Raw genomic sequence first — 14,873 nt, 5'->3', positions numbered from 1 at the left:
GGAGGGAGGCCCCCTGAGGCCTGAGCCCCTGGCAACGGGACAGGCCACCTCGCGTGGGCTGTACAAGGGGGCACTTGCTGGTTCTGACGCCACCCCAGGAAAACAGGTCTTCGCTGCAGACCTTGGGGGCAGCGTGAGAATGTGGAGAGGCCCAGACCCCACGGTCCATAGTCTGCCTTGCCCGCTATGACCTCAAGCAGCTGCCCAGTCTTCATGTCCTTGTCTCCAAGGGGACGGCAGCATCCAGGTCCAGGCGCACAGGCCGGAGCCGCCGTGTGACCTCACTGTGTCCTGCAGCCTGGACCTGGATGCCTGGATCAACGAGCCACTTTCAGACAGCGAGTCTGAGGACGAGGCGCCCAAGGCCATCTTCCACGACGAGGAGCAGCGACCGGCCAAGCAGCGGCCGCCCGAGGCAGACGAGCAGGAGCTGGCCCGGGTGAGCACTGGTGGGGAGCCTGGGCTCAGTGTCCTGCTATCCTCCGGGCAGTGCCGAGTTGACCTTCAACCTCAGGTTGGGTTTGGTTGAAACGAGAACTGGCTTCTTGAGCCAGGAGCTTCTTCCCAGGGAGGGCTGTGGGGCCTGACCACGAGCTCAGGGCCCGTGATGCCTGCGACACACAGCACCTGCCTGCCCCTCCTCCCCGCCCTCCTTCTGCAGAGGACAGAAGCAGAGATGCTGCAACCCCACCCCTGTCCCCGCAGGGCCTTTCTGCCCAGCCACGCCCATCCTTTGTCCCAGAGTACCTGGCCTCTCTGAACCCCCGTCTCAGACCTCCTGGGTTCTCGTGCCTGTCTCCACACCTGCACCTGCCCTGCGCCGGCCTTCTGTGGGTCCAAGGGCAACGGTGAAAACAGTGAGGGACCCCCGCCCCACCTGAGCTTGGTGCGTGGAGGGCCCGTGTTCTGTGTGTCTGCTCATGTGCTCGCTGAACCCCACCCCACAGCGCAGGGAGGCCCGGAAGCAGGAGCAGGCCAACAACCCATTCTACATCAAGAGCTCCCCGTCCCCCCAGAAGGTGAGCCCGGCCGCCCATCCTTGAGGGGTGCTCCCCCAGGGCCATGTCTGCGCTCTGTCCACAGGTAGCACTGGGCTGTCTGGTCAGTTCCACAGGTAGTATCAAGAGGGGCTTCCCGACACCCAGACCCGGGGCACAAGTCCTGCACTCACCCGTGGGTGGGCTTCCCTGTGGGTCGGGGAGCTGCAGAGGTGGCACCCTGGCTTGGAGGGAGTGGACACATGGGGACGCCACCACCTTCTTCCGCACCCCCCCCACCGACGGGAGCCCAGCGGACCCCATCACCACACTGGGCTCCCGGGGAGACGTGGCTCCATGTGGCAGGTGCTGCTCTCTGAGGCCCAGACCTGCGTGTTGGCTTTTCTGAGCTGAGCAGTCCTGGGGGCTGGAGCGCCGTCACCGGGCTCCAAGCCTGCACTACTTTTCCCACTTGGGAAAAAGATGATTGATATGGGATCCAATTGAAGTCTCGCATCTGCCCTGTGCTGGTTTGGGCTGACAACCCCCGCCCCGCCGTTGTGACTCCTTGCTCCGGGGCATCGGCACTTCCCACCGTGCCGGCCACCCTGCTTAGTGACAGGCACCTTGGTGTTTCCTCTCCAGCGGTACCAGGACACGCCAGGTGTGGACCACATTCCCGTGGTGCAGATTGACCTCTCGGTGCCCCTGAAGGTGCCAGGCAAGTGTGTGCACCAGCCCAGGGCAAGGGGGCGGGGCCCCAGGCACAGTGCAGATGCAGCCTCAGGCCTGCGCTCCAGCTCTTCCCTGAACCTCGTCCCACCTCCCCATCTGAGCAGGGAGGGATGCACACCCTGCTTCCCCAGGTTCTACCCACACCGTCCCCACTGCCTTCAGAAAGCCTCTGCCCACATCCAGGGGCCTGGAGCACGGTGCCCACATGTCCCTTCGGCCCAAGCGTGGCTTCCAGGGCTGTGGGGTGCTGGCGGGCAGAATGTGTCGCGGCTCTGGGCTGAGCGTGGGGTGTGCGCCCGGTGGCAGGGATGCCCATGTCGGACCAGTACGTGAAGCTGGAGGAGGAGCGGCGGCACCAGCAGAGGCTAGAGAAGGACAGGAAGAGGAAGAAGAAGAGAGAGCGGGAGAGGCGGGGCACCCGGCGCCACAGCTCGCTGCACACGGAGAGCGACGAGGACATCGCGCCAGCCCAGCGCGTGGACATCGTCACTGAGGAGATGCCGGAGGTCAGCTGCTGCCTGTGCGCGTGCCAGGACTCCCTCCACCGAGGAAGGGGGCCACCCCCATGAGGACTGGCTTCCTGGCTCTGTGGCCGTCCTCACAGAGGCCTGCCGGTCCCTGCTGCCTCTGTGTCTGGGGCCAGCTCTGTCCTGTGGCTGTAAGCGGTGTCCCCCCACTCCCACTCTGTCTCATGTCCTGACCTCACTGCCTGTGCCGAGCACCCAGCCCCAGGTCAGATGCCCTCCTGGGTGTGATCTGGTGGTCCGTTTGCAAGGAGTGGGGGCTCTGCGGGCCCATAAGGCTGGGCAGGGTCGCAGGCAGTGTGGGTCGGACTGGACGCAGGGTTTCTCTCGTCCCGCAGAACGCCCTGCCCAGCGACGAGGACGACAAAGACCCCAATGATCCCTACAGGGCCCTGGACATCGACTTAGATAAGTAAGCACAGGGCTGAGCCGGAGCCTGCATTCTGTCCTGTTCACTGCGCAGCATGGCCTGTGGCGGGGCAGAGGGGCTCCCTCCAGGCCCCGTCCCAGGATGCTCCTCCTGACCCGCCCCTGCCCCCTGCCAGGCCCCTAGCTGACAGCGAGAAGCTGCCCGTCCAGAAACACAGAAACGCCGAGACCTCCAAGTCCCCTGAGAAAGAGGACGTCCCCGTCGTGGAAAAGAAGAGCAAGAAACCCAAAAAGAAGGAGAAGCAGCACAAGGAGAAAGAGCGGGGGAGGGGGAAGAAGGAGGCGGCGGGGAGGGTGAGTGGGCGGCGGGCAGGCTGTCCACAGCTCCCGGGCACTGCCGGCCGGGGCTGCTGGGGCCGCCTCCTGCGTCGCGGCCTGTTGCACACGTGAGGGGGAAGGGCCTTAACAGAAGTGCCGTGCGTTGGTCGTGTCCCTTCGCCACGTAGCAGCGTGAGTCCACCTGGTGGCCTGGTACCGGCAGGGCTGCAGCGTCCTCCCAGCGCTGGAGACGCCGCCGGCTGCCTGCACACTTGGCAGAGCTGCAGTGTCTGCTCCTGGCAGGGCCTGTCCTGCTGCTCTGGCCAAAAGCCCCGATTCCTGTGGTTTCAGGGTGAGGACCTAGACTTCTGGCTGTCCACCACGCCGCCTGCTGCTGCCCCGGCCCCGGTAAGAGCCTGCAGCAGCCTGCACTGACCCCAGTGCTCCTTGGCTGGGCATGTTTCCCAGCTGTGAAGGGCTGCTTCTCGAAGGCATCAGGGCCGCCCCCTCGGTTCCCCACTGGCCCTGCGCCTTCCCTTCCATCGTCTACAGCCCTTCCAGTCTCCTGAGCCCCCGCACTAGAAGGATGTGGGGGGACCCTGGCAAGACGAGCCAGGTTTGGGCCAGCTTGGTCCTGTGCCCTAGGTCTCACCCAGGCACTGGCTGCATGGCCGGCCCTCGGCACAGCCTGGTCCCCCAGAGCCGGGCAGCAACCCTGAGCAGCCACTTCGTGTTAGTGGCCAGAGTCTGGTGGCTCTGGGGTCTGGTGCCGGGACCACAGTCAGTGCCAGCCGGTCTTAGGCCAGGCCCCTTTCCCCTCTACTGGCCAATCTCACCTGCTGGGAGTCGTGCCCACGGGCTACAACACGCTTGTTGGAGCAAGGGAGGCTTGTCCCTGAGGGGCGTCCCTGGAACGAGGGCGGGTCTCCTCGTCTGGGCTCCAGCTGCCCTTCCAGCCCCTGACCTGGCTCCCTGCAGGAAGAGCCCGGGGTGAAGGCCTCGGTCACTGCCCCTGAGGAGGAGCGCGAGGAGCCCCAGGGAGAGGAGCAGGCTGCTGATGAGGGGGAACAGGACCCAGAGAAGGTGGGGGCGCCATGCGCGGAGAGCCAGGTTTGGGGGAGGTGCCTACCCGCTGCCCGCATCCCAACGTCGGGTGCGCTGGGCACTTCTGACGGGGGGTCTCCTGTGGCTGTGCTCGTGGTGCTCTGGTTTCTGCGGCTTTGTGACTCTTACGCTGTGACGTTCACCTCTTCAAAGTAAGCCATTTGCTGATGTGTATGTGGTACATTCACAGAGTGGGGTCACCATCATCTCTAGTTCCAGAACATTCCATGCCCCAAAAGAGAACCCCATCCCATCAGCAATCACCCCTGTCCCGTCCCCCCCCCAGCCCCTGACAACCAGGAACCCCCTCCCTGTGTCTGGGGACTGGCCTGTTCTGGACGTCTCACATCCATGGACTCACACGCTGCGTGTCCTTCTGTGTCTGCTTCTCTCACTGAGCACCGCGCTCTCAGGGTCCGTCCCTGTGGTGGCGGGTGTCAGGGCTGCTCTCCTGGTCACGGCTGAGTGATGCTCGCGCGTGTGGAGGGACATGTGGTGTTTGTGGGTGTTGCACTGCTGCCACACTTTGGCCTCCGTGAATCATGCTTAGCACGTGAGTTATGTGCACGTGTGTGCTTGGTCGGCCTGAGTGGACGCTGAGAAGTTTTGTGGTTGCCGGGCCGTCCGGTCTCAGTTCTCCTGGTTTCCCTTGTGTGCTTTGGCCGCAGTCGGCAGGGACCATCTGGTGGAGCAGTGAGCTCCCGGGGACTGCTGGCCCGCTCACCCTGGCACGTGTGCCCCGTAGCTGGGCACACTCGGTCCCATGTCTCGAGGTGGGAGTGTGGCCGTGCAGCGCTCGTTCGGACGTGTGGCGTTGACTTGAGCCTCTTCCTATTTCAGAAACCTTCCAAGCATAAGAAGAAGAAACATAAGAAGGACAAAGAGGAGAGGCCCAAAGACAAGAAGAAATCCAGGAAGAAGGCATCGAGGGAAGGGGCTGCCGAGCCCGTGGAGAACGGCGCGCTGGACGAGGAGCCTCTCCCGGTGAGGGTGCTGCCCACGCCGGAGCCTGGGCCGGGCGGCAGGGCCGCGCCCCACCCGCAGTCTGGCCCGCCTACCGGGCTGACATCCCCGAGGTCCTGGTGTTCCACCCGGAGCACTCGGCAGCTCACAGCAGGCCTCGTCCTGTAAGCGGGCGTCACCCTCGGGTCCCTGCTACCTGAAACTGAAACGTTTCCCTTTTGTTCCTAGCCCATGTCCAGCTACTGCCTTCTGGCTGAAAATTCTTACATTAAAATGGTGAGTGACCTGGGTGTCTCAGAGGGAGGGGCTGGGGAAGGCTCAGGGTCCTTTCTCTGGCTGTGCGGGGGCTAGAGGCTCGGCCTACTCGCTGCATTCAGCCCCGGTACAGCCGGAAGCTGCAGAGGAGTCTGGAGCTCAGGTTCCTCGTGGGAGGAAACAGACCGCTGTCCCCTGGGTCTGCACCAGGAGACTGGATGTTGCTCACCTGCCCTCGGGCCTCTCGTCCAGCCCACAGAGGTCTGTGGTTGGCGCCCCCTGCACCACCAACCCCAGCCTTCTGTGTGCAGACATACGACATCCAGGGCAGCCTTCAGGAGGACAGCCGGGTCACAGTGTCCATGGTCCTGGAGAACCAGAGCAGCAGCTTCCTCAAGAGCATGGAGCTCAACGTGCTGGACTCACTCAACGCCCGGCTGGCCCGGCCAGAGGGCTCCTCTGTCCACGACGGCGTCCCTGTGCCTTTCCAGCTGCCGCCTGGTGAGTGCTGCCTCGGCTGCCTGGCCACACGCTGCCCCCGCCCCCCGCCTGCCCCTCACTGCTTCTCAGGCCCCTTCTCCTCCTTCACCAGGCATCTCCAACGAAGCCCAGTTTGTGTTCACCATTCAGAGCATCGTTATGGCGCAGAAGCTCAAGGGCACCCTGTCCTTCATCGCCAAGGTACGGGGAGGGCCCCAGACCCAGGGCCGGGCGCTGAGGGCTGGCTGTGTGCCCAGGCCCGAGGCCTGGCGCGCCCCTCACCTGTGCCCCCTCCCGGCAGAACGATGAAGGCTCCACCCACGAGAAGCTGGACTTCAAGCTTCACTTCCCCTGCACCTCATACTTGATCACCACGCCCTGCTACAGGTGCGCCGCCGTCCGCCTGCCCCTGTGTCTCTCCTCTGACCCGAGGCATGAACAGGCACGCAGTGCTAGGTGGCCGGCGCGTGGTCGGCGCAGAAAGCCCAGCCCGTCTGCTGGGCTGGTTGGCTTGGGCTCGGGCAGCAGGCATTGGTCCCCTTCAGTGCTGGAGGCTGGGCGTCCGAGACCAAAGTGTCACCAGGGCTGGGTCCTTCTGAGGCCTCTCTGGCCTGCAGACAGCCACCCTCTCCCTGTGTCCTCACAGGACCGTCCCTTTGTGCACATCTGCCTGATCGGGACCTCGGTCATGCTGGATTAGGGCTCTGTCTCCAAATACAGTCCCAATCTGACGTCCTGTGGGTCAGGGCTTCAACATAGGAGTTTTGGGGACAGTTCAGTTCTTGACTTCTTATGAGACCCTTTGAAACCCTGAGCCACCAGCACATAAAGGGGGTCCCAACCCTGGGGCTGGGGTCTCTGTGTGCATTGATGCTTGGCACCCCCCATCATCACCCTCCCTGTCTTGTGTCCTTCCCACAGTGATGCCTTCGCCAAGTTGCTGGAGTCTGGGGACCTGAGCATGAGCTCCATCAAAGTTGACGGCATCAGCATGTCGTTCCAGAACCTTCTGGCAAAGATCTGTTTCCATCACCATTTTTCTGGTAAGGGATTGGACGTGGCTAGTGGATGGCCTAGCTTTCCCATTGAGTGGCTTGCCCCCACCCCTGCCCCCAGGTGGCCTGCCTCACCCCTGCCCTCTGTCACAGTTGTGGAACGAGTGGACTCCTGCGCCTCCATGTACAGCCGCTCCATCCAGGGCCACCATGTCTGCCTCCTGGTGAAGAAGGTGAGCCCCTCCCTCCCCTCCCTCTGCGCCTGTGTCCCTGAGGAATGTTGGGTCACTAGTGGCCTCACCCGCTGAGCTGGGAAGCGTCCCCTCCTGCGTCTCCTGGAGAAGACTGCGTGTAGATAGTGTCTTTCTTGGACTTTACGAGGAATCACCAAGAAAATTATCTGGGTCTGGTTTTTGAAAGCTTTATATCTGCAAGTTCAGTTTCTTTCCTAAATAGTTGTAAGACTCTTTGATTCATCTGTTTTTTTCTGGGGTGACTTTTGGTAGTTTGTGGTTTTCAGAGAATTGGTGCGTGTCCCCCAGGCTGTGGACGTGGGTCGAGCCGTCCGTCCAGTCCGTGTCCTTCAGTGTCCAGGGGACGAGTGCGGCAGCCCGCCTCGTCCCTCACGTTGGCAGTCAGTGTCTTCTCCCGTTTTCCTTGGTTGTCTCGGCTGGGAGGCTTACCTGTTTTGTTGATCTTTTGAAAGATCAGTTTAAAAACTAACTTTTTTTTTAAGTTACTGTTTTTCAAACAATAAAATTTGATTGCATTCTGTTGCACATCTCTTTCCTTCTGCCTGTTCAGGTTTATTTTGCTCTCTTGTGAGTTCCTTAAGGCAAAAGCTTAGACCTTTCCAAGAGACCTGTCTCCAAGCGTTTAGTGTTATAGGCTTCCCTCTGAGTGCTGCTTTAGCTGAACCCCACAAGTTTTTGTTTTGTTTCCATTTCTATACAGTTCAGAATATTTTCTAATGTCTATCACGGCTTCCTCTTTGACCCATGGGTTAATTAGAAGCACGCAAATTTCCAAGCACTTGGAGAGTTTCCTGTTGCTTTTCTGGCACCTAGAATGTTGGGTGCACGCCACCTAGGTCCCCCTGGGCGATGGCGTTTTCGGTTCTTCTGCGCGCCTGCAGGTTCCCCTCTGCCGGCCCTCAGCGAGTGAGCCAGGTGCGTGAGCCCATGTCGCCAGCCGGTCTTTCCTTTCACTTCCTCAGGCTTCGCTCCGCGTGGGGAGCTCTGCTGTTGGCTGTGCGGACCGCGAGAGTTGTGGGATCTTGGCACTTGAGGCGTCTCACCAGTATGTGTGTTCTCTCCGTCCCGGGCTGCGTCCTTTGCTGCGAAATCCAGTGTGGTATCGGCCCAGCCACTTCTGCTTTTCTGTGGTTGGCGCTCACACGGTACTCTTTACCGTGCATCTGCCTTTATCCTTCCTCTGGGGAGAGCTCCTGTGGACGCCATGGAGTGCGGGCCATGTGTCCTCATCCATCCCGTCAGCCTCTGCCTTCCTGCTGCTGTGTTCACGCCGTTTGTACTGAAAGCATCACTCCTGTGTCTGGCTCTGTCTCCCAGTGTATCTGCTTGTCCTTCTGGTTCTCAGGCCTCTTCGCCCTCCTGCCTCCTGTGGCGCGTGCGAGCGCCACCAGTGCCCCGTGCCTCGTGTCTGCTGTGCAGTCCTGTCTTCTTGTGTCTGATGGGGGGTGACGGGCTCTCGGGGTTCCATTACGCACTTAGTTTCCAGTCTGCTTGGAACTCGGGGGAGAACAAACAGACCTCGCACTGTGTCAGCCTCTTGCCCCTCCCCACGTGAGTTGCCGTAACACGTTGCCCGCACCGACAGTGCAGGCCCGCAGGCCGCAGGGGGCGTGCGGGCCCCCAGGAGCTCGGGGTGGGGCCCGCTGCGCTCACCACATGGCCGCGTTCCCTTGCCCCTCCACTCCCCATGTCCCACGTTTTCTTGTGGCTCGTTTCCCTTCTGTCTAAAGAGCTTTCTAGATCATACTTGTTGGCTAGGAACTCTTAGTTTTCCTTCATCTGATGATTTATTTCAGTCTTTCTCAAGGCTACTTTTGCTGGGTCTAGAATTCTGGCTTCGCCAGTCTTTTCACTCAGTATCTTAAAAATAAGCCGTTGCCTTTTGATACCTGTGGTTTCCGACGGGAATCATGCTTCCTCTCTGGGGAGCGCCCCGCTTCCCTCTGGCGCTGCAGACCCTTGTCTTGGGTCTCCGGCCGTCTGTGACGTGTCTGGGCGTTGACGTCCTTGGGTTCATCGTGGCTGTTTGGAGCCTGCTGAACGTACTGAGTCTGTGCGCGTACGTTGTGTGCGAACCCTGGGAAGTTTCGGCTGCTACTGAAGCACGTTCTTGCCCTGCGGGCTGCAAGCCTCGCGCGCCCGGCTGCCCAGCCGCAGCCCGGCCCCTTCTGCCATCTGTCCGGACCGGGTCGCTCCCGCCGCCCTGCCCGGCTCACTGCCTCCTGCCGCATCTGTCCTGCTCCCAAGCCCACCCCGTGGGCTTCTAGTTCTGGCTGCGTATTCCAACCTAAAGGTTCCATTTGGGTTTTTTTGTCCTTACATTTCTTTGCTGAAATGCTGTTTTTCTGTTTGCTTCTAGAGTGCTTGTGATTGCTAATTGGAGAGGCCTGTAGTAGTGCTCGAAAGCTTGTCAGATGGCTCTGACATCCGCCTCATCTCGGGTGTCTGTCGAGCTGAGGTATCCCTGGCCTTGGTGTGCCAGATGACTTTGGACTGTGTCCCACATTCTGAATAGACGAGACTCTGGGTCTTCTTGAGAGCTGGTGGGGACGGTGGATACGTAGGTTCCAGCTGCAGGACTTGGGGTCTGGTGTCCAGCCATTCTCACGGCCTTCATCCCAGAGCTGCCTCACACGTGCGCCTGGGGCCGGGCTGGGCAGGGCTGTGTGTTCCCTGCGTCTTGGGTACACTCGTTGCGGAAGGACTGGGGGCTTCCCTGGCCTGGCCCCAGCTTCCCGTCCAGGTCGGGGGGCTTCCGTCACTTGCTCTGCCACTCTCTCCCGGAGCCCGCATTCTGGTCCCTCTGGTTCTGGCCTCTGCCCAGGTTCTGTAGCTGCTTCTGGGGGAGACACGGGCACCGTATCTGCTCCATCTTTCCTGGGAACCCTTTTAAAGGGGATCAGAGCACCAACATATAGGGGAGTATTTTGAAACATTGCTGGTGCATGCGAGCACCAGGCCCCACCTTCACACAGTCTCAGCATCCTGGTCGCCATCCCCCTTTTTCAGGGCGAGAAGTCTGTGTCGGTCGATGGGAAGTGCAACGACTCAACGCTGCTGAGCAACTTGTTGGAGGAGATGAAGGGGACCCTGGCCCAGTGCTGAGCGCCAGGGCCGCCGCGGAGGGCTCATGGGAGGCGGCACCACGTGCTGGGTGGCTGCTCTGTCCCCAGGCTGCACTGGCCTGGAGGTAATTGAAGTCCACTGTCATCCACTGTGTAGACACCGAGGTCTGGGTTGCGTTGATTTATCCTCACGTCCTTTCACTTTGACTCTCTCCACTTCTGGCGAGAAGCCCCATACCAGTCCCCAAACCAGCAGGGGCTGCCGGACGGGCGAGGTGACCACTGCCTAGGCCGGAACCTGGCAGGGACCGGCGGGGCGGCCTGTCCGGCTGCTGTCAAGTCGTCCGGGTCCCACAAGTCCCCAGACCCCCTCCCCGGTGGCAACTGGGGGTGAAGAGGGGGCCAGCTGCTCACCAGGGAGACACTCCCTTCACGCCTCACACTGAAGGTCAGGTCCCCCCAGGATGCACGGTGGGAGAGGCCCTGTAGGCTGCTGTCCGTTGTTCCCCCACCGTGTCCGTCTGTGCAGGTGGGGATCCCCGTGCAGTGGGGATGGCCCCGGTGGCTTTTGTGGCCCAGGCGGGGTGTTGGGGTGAGTGGTAGAGCACCACAGTTCCCACCCCCTCCTCTGGTCGCTGGATGCTCTGCAGTCTTGTCCCTGCGTCCTGCCCACTCGTGTGGAAGGGTCCTATCCCAGGCTTTTCGGCCTCGACGGCGAAACGTGTGTCTCGGGGCAGCTGGGGCCCTGAAATGTGCTTTTCGGGCAGGGAGACTGAACTTCCCTCAGAGATGATGGTCCTCAATGACGTTTTAACTTCCTTTTGATGAAAACTGTCACTTTAGCATGTAGAGTAATCTATTGCAGAATCCTGTGCAGTGATTCTAGAATCTCGAAATTGTATGATGTGTTATATAAGAATTTATTTGCTATCGACATTCCCGTATAAAGGAGAGACATATCACGCTGCTGGAATGATTTTGTGTCAAGATGATCAAATAAATCTGCAAAACAGATGGCCGCCTGGTGGGTCTTTTTCCCATGCCTGTGTGTGCCCCTGACTGGGGCAGTTGTCACACAGTACGAGGGGGACGTCACCCAGCCGGGCCTCTGGACTGTCCCCGAACTGCTTGGGGTCAGAGGGCTACCGGGCACCCTCATGGAGGTTGCAGCATGCTGGGGAGCCCCACCCCCTCCTGCCGTGCACCCTTGTCCCCTCGGGAGATGACGTGGTCGTCACACGCCGTCCAGGCCCCTGGGCTGGGAACCCCTCTGGTAAGGGGTGTATGAGGTGAGCAGCGGGAGCACGGCCTGGAAAGAAGGCCCTGCTGTCATTTTAACTCCGCACGTTTCTGGTGGCTTCATGGACACATTGTGGAAAGGGGTTGTGCCAACAGGTGGAGAACCTGAATCAACTCCAATCTGAATCCTAAAACGTGGGCAGGTGAGGAGCCCTGCACCGAAACCCCCTCCGCACTGAGTGGGCAGAGCGGCCTTGGGTGCCCCTACCCGGTCATCAGCCCGGCCTGCTCCGGCACGTGGGACCCGGCTCGTGTCCTGGGGCATCAGAACGTCCCTCCCGGGTCTCCTGCTCCCCGTTTCCCTGCCCTGACCCACATTCCTGTGTGAGCAGAGGCCAGTGTGGTGTGAGACCCACCTCAGCGGGAAGACGCCCGTGGACGGGGAGCGAGAGGAGGGCTCAGCTGCCATCTGGAAGCCGGGAAACAGCTGGGCTCGTGGCAGCATCTGCAGGCCCAGGAGGTACCTCTGGCAGTCCCTTCACCCCTAGGCCTCCCTCCCATCTCCTGAACAGGGTTCATCCCTGTATCCAGCTGGCTTGGGCCTGTCTCCCTCACCACCCATGTCAGATGTTCTCCAGAAGCTAAGCAGTGGGTCAGCAGTTCCTGAGCCTCAGCCAGGGCAGCCTGGTGTGACAGGAGCCCCGCCGTGCCCAAAGCTGGCCCTGGTTATCACCAGACAGATTCACTGAGTCATCAGAAGAGCCACTTGTTCTCAAGGCTGGTTTCCCTGCACACCTGCCCAGGTATGAATTGTCAGCGTGGAACGCCCTGCAGCCACAACCCTGGACGCACCTGGCCTGGGGCCCCAGCCCCCAAGAAGGACTGCCGCCGCAGTGAGAAAGGTCAAGGATGTTTAATCATTCCATCAAAACAGCTGGGATCGTGCCCAGCGCCGGCTCTGTACTATATACAAACCCGTGCCTCTTCTTATCCTCCCCCTGCCCCGGCCAGGGCTCCTGGCACGTGGGGCACCCAAGGCAGCAGCAGGCCTGCTCCACAGGGTCAGGCTGAGACGGTCTGGCAGGGTCCTGGTCCTGCCCGCGGCTGGGGCAGGTCTGGCTGGCCCCGGGCCCTCAGTGCTGCATCAGGCACTCGGAGGCCTTCTCCAGAGTCAGGTTGGCCAGATGCGGGCGCCCCAGACACATGAAGCTTGGTGATACCAGGCTGCAGGGAGATATGAGTGCCCCAGTCCTTCTTCTCCCCAACCTTGCCCTCCCCGGGGGGGTCTTTGCTGGGGGCCTGGGCCCCTCTTCCCAGCTGGGGCATGAGACAGGGCCGCAGGCGGACCCTCGAAGCCACCTGTGGGGGCCCTGCCCGTGCTCACACCCTCAAGACAGCATTAGGGTTACACCCAACGCTCCCACCACCGGCGCTGCAAAAGGCAGTGGGGGGGTCCGGCTGTAAATTGGCTGTAGTCGGGGTTTTAGTCTCTGGCTTGGGCACAGCTTCTGCCCCAGGGCCCGCCCGGCCCCCCGCAGCCCCACGCCGCGGATCACTCACAATGCTGGAGTGGTTCTTCGCATCCAGGCCGGGAGGAGGAGGGGGGGCTCGTGTTTATCGTGAGGTGATGGCACGGGTGTGGTGGCAGAGGCCATGTCTGCACGATTCCAGGTGCAGAGAGAGCCCTGCCTGGCGGCCCCACCCCGTCCAGCACCCCTGCCCAACCCCACTGGCCCAGACAACCCCACGCCACCCTGCCCTCCCCTCCAGGGTCACGGGCCTGGGGACCTTACCTCGTGTTGGTGTCCTGTCTGAAAGACATGACAGGGCCCCGGTTACCTCCAAGCTTTGGGAATGAGCTGTGCCCGTGGCCTCAGGCCTCTCTGTGGAGGTGCACATGCACCACGGGGGCCTCCCCAGCTCTGACCACCGCCCTGCCACCCACCTGGGAGAGGGCTAGGACCAGGCTGTGGGGTCCCTTTAACCAGGATGTGCCCCCTTGTGCCGGCTGAGCTCAGAGACTGTCGGAGGAAGAGGCTGCGACCCTCCCAAGGACTCCTGGCCCATACTCACCCTTGTGGGTGCGAGCGCGCACTGCCTCGTAAAACTCATGCTGGGTTTGGGGAGGGGGAACTTACTTGTGCCACATATTCCTACAATGACAGCACGTTTGGAGTCGGGCCAAGCGGCCTTGATGGGGCTCCCCTCCGAGAACCCAGCTGCCCTAACTCACATGTACTGGAGGAGGCCCTGCACTGCGGTCTCCCACTGCACAGGTGACCTGCGGGAACACGGGACGTGGAGGGGGCATGGCCCACGTTCAGGGTCCAGCTGGGGGGCTTCCATCCACCCACCCAGGTGATGAGGGCCTCTCCATGGAGAGTCTCGGAACCCATGGCAGGGGCCCCCAGCACAGACATCTGCCTGCGCCTGAGCCCTACTCGCAGTTGTAGCCAAAGCAGATGACGTGCGAGTCTGTGCAGTTGGTGCAGGCGATGGTCTCATACTGGAAGACGCCTGCAACACAGCAGAGGCGGCAGCAGGCTCTTACCCTCTGGGCCCCAGGGCTGCGAGCTGCACCTCACAACCCGAACAGAGGCTCACCCACCACAGTGACGCTGACAGTTGATGTAGCCTGTGGGGGACCAGAGCACAGATGGCGCCTTCTTAGTAGGCCTATCCTGTCCCCTGCTCTAGCCCACCCAGGCCACTCACGGCTCAGGGCCTCCAGGGACCAGTGGGGGGAGGTGGCTGGGGAGGGTGGGATTTATCCCTCAAGGTGCCCCCTTGGTATCCACGGGATGAAAAGGTCCCTTCCCCAAGGTGTCATCCCTTCTTTCTGTCCTGAGTTCTGACATCCAGCTGCAACAAGCCAGATGCCCTCTTCATATTACTCCAGCCCTAGCCATACCCTGGCCCTGGGACCCCCAGCCTGGAAGGAGACACATACTCCGGTGGCCCTGGGTCCTCAGGCCCTGGGCAGCACTCTCCATCCCCCAGCCCTCAATTGCTCACTTTCGATGATGGCATTCTGGATGAGGTGCACCTGCTCCCGGAAGATAGCTCGCAGCTCGTTGGGGAAATACCCTAACGGGGTAGGGAGGCAGAAGAGAGGTCAGCCTCAGACAGGGCGGGTGAGCTCTGCCTCAGTGTCCCGCACGTGACGGCCGCCCCCTTACCCGGGAAATACATCTTCCCCTGGTACAGCTGATCCATCTTCTTGTACACGGCATTTGCCACTTGGTTCAGCTTCTCCCTGGCTGGGGACGGGAGGAGGCGTGTGAGCGGCGCGGTCCTGGATCTGGCTGGGCCAGGGGCGCGCCCAGACGGGGCCCCGGCACTCACTGATCTCCGCGGGGATGGCCAGGTGCAGCTCCTTCATTGTGTCCTGACTCCAGTCGGTGAGCAGCGAGCCCGACACGGGGATGTCGCCCACCCACCAAGACTTGAGGTTCACGTGATGGCGGTAGAAGGAGAACTTCTCCGAGAAGTTGCCGTGGCAGTGCAAGCAGCCGCGGGCCAGAGCCGCTGTCAGTCCCAGGTACAGCAGCAGGGCCATGGCCCGCCCCTGCCCGCCGCCGGCCAACCGACGGCG

The 14,873-nt window shown here is 61.6% G+C and overlaps 2 protein-coding genes across 6 annotated transcripts in view; one reads left to right on the top strand and one right to left on the bottom strand.

Annotated features, from left to right (window-relative positions):
• AP3D1 (adaptor related protein complex 3 subunit delta 1) overlaps positions 1–10,683 on the top strand; it is a 34,752-nt gene extending 24,069 nt beyond the window's left edge. Inside the window, exons 17-32 of one of the 2 annotated variants that reach the window (XM_031438056.2) lie at positions 298–439; positions 948–1,019; positions 1,623–1,698; positions 2,019–2,218; positions 2,575–2,648; positions 2,782–2,959; positions 3,275–3,331; positions 3,902–4,006; positions 4,868–5,011; positions 5,219–5,266; positions 5,557–5,746; positions 5,838–5,926; positions 6,027–6,112; positions 6,647–6,768; positions 6,874–6,953; positions 9,984–10,683. In XM_031438056.2, the coding sequence (XP_031293916.1) occupies positions 298–439; positions 948–1,019; positions 1,623–1,698; positions 2,019–2,218; positions 2,575–2,648; positions 2,782–2,959; positions 3,275–3,331; positions 3,902–4,006; positions 4,868–5,011; positions 5,219–5,266; positions 5,557–5,746; positions 5,838–5,926; positions 6,027–6,112; positions 6,647–6,768; positions 6,874–6,953; positions 9,984–10,079 (1,759 nt within the window). In that variant the 3' untranslated portion in view covers positions 10,080–10,683. The remainder of the gene's footprint in view (positions 1–297; positions 440–947; positions 1,020–1,622; positions 1,699–2,018; positions 2,219–2,574; positions 2,649–2,781; positions 2,960–3,274; positions 3,332–3,901; positions 4,007–4,867; positions 5,012–5,218; positions 5,267–5,556; positions 5,747–5,837; positions 5,927–6,026; positions 6,113–6,646; positions 6,769–6,873; positions 6,954–9,983) is intronic. The other variant, XM_031438057.2, reaches the window with a different exon arrangement.
• Positions 10,684–12,173: 1,490 nt separating this feature from the next.
• On the bottom strand, positions 12,174–14,851 carry IZUMO4 (IZUMO family member 4). Of its 4 annotated transcripts, none has more exons than XR_838760.3 (10): positions 14,624–14,851; positions 14,458–14,538; positions 14,294–14,365; positions 13,887–13,913; positions 13,720–13,795; positions 13,512–13,559; positions 13,417–13,431; positions 13,072–13,089; positions 12,839–12,935; positions 12,174–12,502 (listed from the first exon to the last, which is right to left on the bottom strand). XR_838760.3 is itself a non-coding variant. In XM_031438174.2 (10 exons), the coding sequence occupies exons 1-10, from the start codon at positions 14,835–14,837 to the stop codon at positions 12,412–12,414; spliced, it is 657 nt and encodes a 218-aa protein (XP_031294034.1). In that variant the 5' UTR covers positions 14,838–14,851; the 3' UTR covers positions 12,174–12,411. The 4 variants fall into 4 exon arrangements, 3 of the variants coding, with proteins under 3 accessions (XP_031294034.1, XP_064335740.1, XP_031294031.1); XM_031438174.2 differs by having other exon boundaries at positions 12,839–12,853; XM_064479670.1 differs by lacking the exon at positions 12,839–12,935.
• Positions 14,852–14,873: the final 22 nt, after the last annotated feature.

Source organism: Camelus dromedarius, chromosome 27 (genome assembly GCF_036321535.1).
Source record: "Camelus dromedarius isolate mCamDro1 chromosome 27, mCamDro1.pat, whole genome shotgun sequence".
Taxonomy (NCBI): domain Eukaryota; kingdom Metazoa; phylum Chordata; class Mammalia; order Artiodactyla; family Camelidae; genus Camelus; species Camelus dromedarius.
This window is presented reverse-complemented; position numbering and strand designations above follow the sequence as displayed.

Bases quoted from the DNA above. Each gene is read 5' to 3' on its own strand.
- IZUMO4 (XM_031438174.2), bottom strand. From the start codon at position 14,837: ATGGCCCTGCTGCTGTACCTGGGACTGACAGCGGCTCTGGCCCGCGGC. The intron at 14,539-14,623 runs GTGAGTGCCGGG...TCCCGTCCCCAG, and splicing joins GGCCATCCCCGCGGAGATCA to CCAGGGAGAAGCTGAACCAA. The intron at 13,796-13,886 runs GTGGGTGAGCCT...GCTGTGTTGCAG, and splicing joins CAACTGTCAGCGTCACTGTG to GCGTCTTCCAGTATGAGACC.